Here is a 7,028-nt window from a genome sequence, read left to right as displayed (position 1 = left end):
GAACTAGTAAAAGGGGAGTCTGTTAGTCACCCGAGAAAGTCAGCCTTTGCAATCAAGGCGATAACTGCAAATTATGAAACTGCTAATAAAAATTCTGTTGAGAAAGAGATAAAGTGGTTAAGGCCGAATAGAGGAAAGCTGAAACTGAATATTGATGCTGCTTACTACCCTAATGGTTTGGGATCTGTTGCAGGGATCTTGAGAGATAGTAAAGGAGAAGTCCAGGGGGGATTTTGTCGGCCTATCGACAATCTTCTTAGCGCGACAATGGCGGAGGCAAAGGCGTTATATGAAGGCTTGGCTTTCCTGGAGCGCTTTGGATGCTTGTCTTGCCAAGTAGAAGCCGACGCCTTAGAACTGATCCAAGCCTGTAATGGAGATGTGGATATAAACAGCCCCTATGCCGCTATTCTGGCTGACTGTTTCTAGAAAGCTAAAGAGATGGAAGAAATATCTTTTCTGCATTGTCATAGAGAAGCAAATCAAGTGGCGCATGAACTGGCAAAATTGGCGTACATCAATAGAGAGAACAGGGTTTGGGAGGGTGATCCACCTGATGTTATTCTGCCCTTTGTTATGAATGATGTGATTCTGTTCACAACCCTGTAATTTGTACTCTTGTTTATCAGGCGGCAAGTACCAGACGCACTCTTTTCCTTCCAGGGTACCGAAGGGGGCTGGAAGGTTTTTAATGAGGCGGCTTGCTGACCTTAATATATATGTTATGATTTCAAAAAAAAAAACCCGCCTCATCTAGACCGACGTGTCGTATCGTTCTCCTTGGCCGTGTGGTCTCTAAATGAACGAATAAACTGCGGAAGCCTTAATTAATGGGCTTTAAAGTTTCAGGCCCAGTACCTGATTCCTTCCGCGAAATGAAAGCTCGACAGCGCGCGAGCCGCACCACACTCCCTAGCGCGCGCCTGGGAGTATCGTTTTGCTGAAGGAATTCCCGTACTGGGCTAGGCCCATTTAGCTCGATACATTTGCTTCTGGCATAAAAAAAACAACATGCTAGAGTCGGGGATCTGCTGTTTTTTCTTGACTGTTTTTCATTTTTTATTTATTTTTATATTTACTTTATTTCTCCATTTCCTCATGTCCTTCCATGTCCTTTAGATTGTTGTTCCATCCCATCTAGGTTGTTGTCCCTTCCGTCTATGATGTTGTTCTCCTTAGTCTAGGATGTTGTTCTCCTCCTTGTAGAGTGTTGTTCCCCTTCGTCTAGGCTATTGTTCCTCTCTGTCTAAGGCTCTAAGCCATTGTTTCCCTCCGGTTGTTGTTCCCCTTAATATAGGATGTTGTTCCCCTCCATCTAGGCTATTGTTCCCCTCCTTCCAGGATGTTCCCCACCGGCTAGGCTGTTGTTCCCCTCCGTGCAGGTTGTGTTGTTCCCCTCCATCTAGGCTGTGATTCCACTATGTATTATTAGTTGTCCTTGGGCCCCAAATGATCGTACGATTCGATTTATCTAACAATTCACATCTAGCCCTAGTATTATTTTAGAGGAATATATTAGCTACTCTAAAAAAGTGTGGAGTCAAACGCACTTGATACCTTAGGCTGGTCATGACCCATAGTAACTTAGACTAGTGTCATATATATAATATTAGTCTAAATTAGTACCTTTACAATTAATGCATAATAACGTAAAATTAATATAATTAAAGGTTTTATTAATTAGCATGTAGTGTTATCATGCCGAAAAGTGAGATGTTACAATAACTAGCTATGTTATTCTATCATTCTCTCTTTCATTAACTCATTGTCACATAACGAAATTTGCACTAATGAAAAAAAAAGGCTTAGAGCCAAAACCACACTCGAGAAGGAAACTGAAGGTCCACCGATCCACCGCTGGTAATTCGAACCGCTGATTGGAAAAAAAAAATGATCACATGTACGTCGTTTTCTGGTCTCCTCGTCGTCTACCTATGATGCTCAAAATAAAAATACGTCGTTGATTGTTGTTTCGGGGTCCGGCCTAAAGGCCCGTAAAATTCGGTGATAGTGAATAATTTGTGAGTGTCAAGGGTCTACCAGAAAGCAATGACGCCAAGTGTGTGTTAATCAGGTGTCGCTAAGGGTGGATGTACGTGCCGATTTTTTAGCTCGGTCTGAGCTTTTCCCGGCTCGCTCTGAGTTTGGCCTAGCTCTCTATTGAAGGTGACCGAGTCGATCCCAATAATCTAGACCGCCATGAGCTCGTGGCTCGGTCGGCTCGGCTCGGTCCAGCCCGAAAGCTCGTCCTTTCGGTTCTCTGTCAGAACGGTGACCATGGCAGAAGGCATGCCACTCGCGTTCTCAGCAACCTACAACTCCTTTTGACAAAATATTGCGCCATAGCGTTTTCATAATAGTTTAAAATACGAGTGTGGTATTGGATTCAACAAATGATCAAGTTAAATATGTCATTGTCTTCTCGGAATAGCTGCAGATAAACTGTTCGACGAAATGTTTTCCGTATCCCTGTTGCCATGCTTCTCACTGCCGCTTCTGCCATGCTTACCCCGTCTCTGTACCCTCCCTGCTCAGGTGTTGTGCTCGCACTCGACATCCGGCCACCTCTACCATGCTTCTCTGCTGCTGTAGATGGTGGAACCCACATGGCAGACACATGCACATTGATTGATGATAGCTACACATATACCAAAATATACTAGGTTCTGAAGTATTCTATATGTGTCACACATCAACCATATTTACTTAATTAGCTAGTCTTAAGACACGTACTCGTCAAGCAGAAGCCACCAGGCACAAATTTACCTCTGTAGAAAGACTCGTTCATTCAGATCAATCGATATGACAACCCAACTCCCTTGCATTGCTAGAATCCATGTTTGATATTTGAAGCGCGTTGACCTCAGTTATGGGGATTGTGGAGACATGAACGGAAGAAAGTTGATAGCCGGGAGATGAAAATATCTAGCAAGGTTGTGACAAAAAAAAAAAAAATATGTGTGACTGACTTAATTAATGAATGTAAGAAAAAAATGTGTTGGCCCTTCATTAATAGGAAGATTTAATACGTACAGAACAACATAATAAACAAATAAATGAATAAACGGTTACAAACTTGTCATGCCAAGGCGAAATCCTCACTAACGAATGAGTGTTATAACCATGACTCGGCTCTGTTCCTTAACACCGGTCATTAATCATCACCAGTTGACCATCCTGCAGTTGAGTCTAACCTCCACCGGTGTCTTCTCGGATGGCGATATGTTACCCATCTTTACCATGGCCTTGGCAAAGTCCCTCGTGAATATCTCACCCTTTTTGCTGTACATCTCCACGAGAGCATCTTGCCGCCCACCCGCGCCGTAGAGCGCCTGGTCAGAGCTGAGAAGGCCACGTCGCGCTATTAGATCCTTGTAATAGGCATTGTCAAATCTCAAGGGCGTTTGTTCGTCAAACGGCGCCATGCCACCTTCACTATCACCAGCCGGACATGTCTTCTGCCTTGTCTCGGCGAAGGAGGCGTCGATGTCGACATTGTCGTTAACGCGATCTCTATAATTCTCGCAGTTGGCCATCCCGACTGTGTGCCCACCGGAGAGCGCGGTCATGTCGCGGGCGTTGAGGCCGCGCTCTCTGAACGTGGAGACGAGCGCGGTGAAGTTGTCATGTGGGGTCGGGAGGTTCTCGGCGCCGTACATGTCCGCCGTGCGTGAGTCCTTGCGGCCGAGTGGCATTCTCCAGCTGGGCCCTCCGAGCATGCCGACGGCGTCGCGGGAAGCGAGGGCGATTATGTCGGAGCAGGAGACGGTGGCCGTGCAGTCGTGCTCCAACACGGATTTGATGGGGAAGACTTGGGTAGGATCAGGTCTTAGATAGGATCTATGAGATCAAATTTTTTGCAAAGACAAAACTTGTTGAAAAAATCTGAAAAAAAATCACAACACACATCTATGTTATATATGCAACGCCAAAAATTTGCAACTTCAAATTCGACATACATTTGGAGAGACAAAAAAGATAAATCTGAGTGTGAATAGTGTGAAATACTACTCAACCAGATCTGGCACTATTCACAATAGAATTTGTCTTTTTTGTTTCTCCAAGTGTAGATCAGATTTTAGGCTGAAATTTCTTGGAGTTATAGATACAACGCATGCTGTTTATTATTTTCAGATTTTTTTGCCTGTTCAAAGTATGTTTTTTCTGGGTTGATCCTATAATCCTATGTAATGGAGAGATCCTATATAAGTCTCTCCCCGGATTTGATCTCGTCGATCACCTCGTAGCCGCGAACGGAAGTGTTGGGCACCGCATCCTTCTCGCTCTCGAAGAAGGGCGTGCTATCCAGGAGAATGGAGGCGTCACATCCCTGCCCAAATGTAACATTTCGCACACTGTAATTAGCAAGCTAGGCATTACCATGAGTAGAGGTCGTACGTGATGGTAATACATATTATTTATGTACGTACGTTGGCGAAGCAGTCGTGAAAGAAGAGCCGGAGGAGGGCGGGTGCCACCGTCGGATCGCCAGCGACCTTGTTCGCCATGACCGTCCGCACGACTCGCTGTACGTTGGGGCACGTCTTGTCGTAGTACCTGACCGAGAGCTTGTGGTCGCCATTGACGGAGGACACGAGAGCAGCGAAGAGGACCAAGCCAAGCGCGACCCAAGAGCCCTTGGAGAAGGACATGTCTTATACTCTTATGATGCCAACACGCTGATCACTCGATTGATCAAGTGCTTGAAATGATCGAGTGTTGAAGAAGCTGGCTAGCTTGGTTAATTGCTGCCAGTGGATGAGAGTACGAGTTGAATCATGGAAGGGATGCATGCTTATATAGTTTGGGAGTACATACGTAGTGCTTCGCGCTTGGCATGGTCTTACGGTCTTTGTGCTACCTCGTGCTTGTTGCTGGGAATTCTGACGAAGTCAGGACTCAGAACCGGCCGGAAGAAGAGAACAAAACATGATACTAGTACAAATTAGTTGTAATAAACTCGCAGCTAGCGGGGTTCGTTAATTTGGGTCATACGACCGTGCGTCACATCGTACACTTGCAGCTGCAGTCGGCACGAGGTTCTTCCTCTCTAAATAAGGAGCTCTCGATTATTTTATGGAGTGGATGATCTTGTCATTCTGACTTTCTCAAATCACGCATGCGTGCGTGTTTATATGAACTCGTTTCTAAAGACTGCTTGGTACGTTGTGGTTGCCAATGTTGATGACCGTTTCTGAAAAGGCGAACGCTGGGCGTCGGTCGCCTATGGCAACCCCTAAAATCGGTTGTCTTCCGCGTCGTCGGATCGTCATCTAACGGTTGGAATCAGCCAAATTGTAACATTTGTATTTTGCTTCCTAGTTTTTGGATAATTAACCCGTAGTACTAGACTTCTCCAGTTAACCCGAAAGGGTATGTTTTTTTGGGCCTGGCCTTCTCAATATTTATGAAAAAACTGCCACTCGAAGACTGATCCGAGTCTCATACATAGTATTGCAATAAAATCTCTCAGTTCGCTTACAAAAAATATGTACTATTACAACAACAAAATTACAAAAAAATGTAAACAAATAGTCTTATAAGAAAGTGGTTAAACAACAATTGTTTTTCTATAGGTTGTTTACAACAAAAATTAACAGCAATTACAATAAAAAATCAAAAGCTATAACAACAAAAAACATGTATTCGTGGCTGTGAAATTTTGGTTAAAAATAACACATTTTATATATATCCAATTACAACAAAAATCATCAACTATTTTTACCAAAAATTATTAGCGATTACAACAAAAAGAATTTATGGCAAACGTCCAGATAAACATTACAACATCTCTGATATGCTTTATCTATAACTTTTATACACAATTGTTACAAAACTAACGAACATATACAACATCTCTACGAAAAAAAGTATCCATGACTAAAACAATTACACTAAAAATCACAAATAATTCCAACAAAAAAGTCATGCATTTACAATATATCAAGAAATACACATTTCGTAACATATCACTTAGAAAAAATCTTACAAATTATGGCATGTGAGTTTACAACAATTTTTATCTAATTATTACAATCTGGAAACAACATTGTAGATTTCTTTAAAAAAAAACAACTCTTCAGTTTTGGCCGAAAATCAGGCCCATATAGGGGCCGCGTGGGAGCGAGCGAGACGACCGATCGCTGGCGAGCGATCGGTCGCCGGATCGAAAGCGTTTCCCTTCTGAAAAACAAAAAAAGAACGGAAGTCACCTGTTTACAGGTTTCCGAAAAACTTGTGCCGATGCATGGCTTGAAGGAGAGAACTCACGTCTCTTCGTGACCGTTTCGTATAAACTTGTGCTGCTGCACGGCTTGTGTCACTTGTTAACCATTTTCTTCATGCATACTTGATAGTTGATACCTTATGCTCAAATTTCCAATCTAGTGCTCGAGGGAGGTGACGTATGCCAACCAGGGTGGCTATTACGGTGGGCCCCAGATCCAGTGGCGAATCCAGCCCATTTTTTTAGGGTGGGGCAGACTTTACTTAGGCTGGGCTTTTTTATTTTTCCCTTATTTTCTACATAAGACATATGGGCTGGACCAAATCTTAGGGTGGGGCTTCCACCATGTTGGCTCCGCCACTGCCCACACCCATGCACCTGGCGACGGATAGTTGGGCCACGGCCCAACAGTAGCAGGGAGTTTTCGTTTTTTTCCTGTTACCGGTTTCAGAAACACTTGTGATGTTGAACGGCTCGTGTCACTTCTTAACCATTTTTCTTCATACGCATTTAATTCCTTATGCTCAAATTTTCTAAAACCTCCCGCGCACCGGGGATATCGTCCTCCTACGCAGCGAAAAAACGTAGTGGTAGAGAGCAGCGATGCCACTTCAAAGTTAAATGGGACGAGATTATTGCACTCCTTGTGCCATGCCCATCATGTCTAAAAAAACAATCATGGGGGTATCGAACCCTATGCTTGATTTTGAAAAGTATGGGGTGGAATCAGGCCCGAGCGGCACATGTGCGACCCGCACCGGGCCCTAGAATTTTGGGGGCTTCAAAGTTTTGCATCCCATTA

The 7,028-nt window shown here is 43.9% G+C and overlaps 1 protein-coding gene across 1 annotated transcript; it reads right to left on the bottom strand.

The window, feature by feature from the left end:
* Nucleotides 1–3,161: 3,161 nt before the first annotated feature.
* LOC124696880 (peroxidase P7-like) lies at nt 3,162–4,652 on the bottom strand. The gene is made up of 3 exons (XM_047229546.1): nt 4,431–4,652; nt 4,229–4,330; nt 3,162–3,803 (listed from the first exon to the last, which is right to left on the bottom strand). The coding sequence occupies exons 1-3, from the start codon at nt 4,650–4,652 to the stop codon at nt 3,162–3,164; spliced, it is 966 nt and encodes a 321-aa protein (XP_047085502.1).
* Nucleotides 4,653–7,028: the final 2,376 nt, after the last annotated feature.

This window comes from Lolium rigidum, chromosome 3 (genome assembly GCF_022539505.1).
Source record: "Lolium rigidum isolate FL_2022 chromosome 3, APGP_CSIRO_Lrig_0.1, whole genome shotgun sequence".
In the NCBI taxonomy this organism is placed as follows: Eukaryota; Viridiplantae; Streptophyta; class Magnoliopsida; order Poales; family Poaceae; genus Lolium; species Lolium rigidum.
Note: the sequence above shows the minus strand (reverse complement) of the source record. Positions and strands in the feature narration are given on the sequence as shown.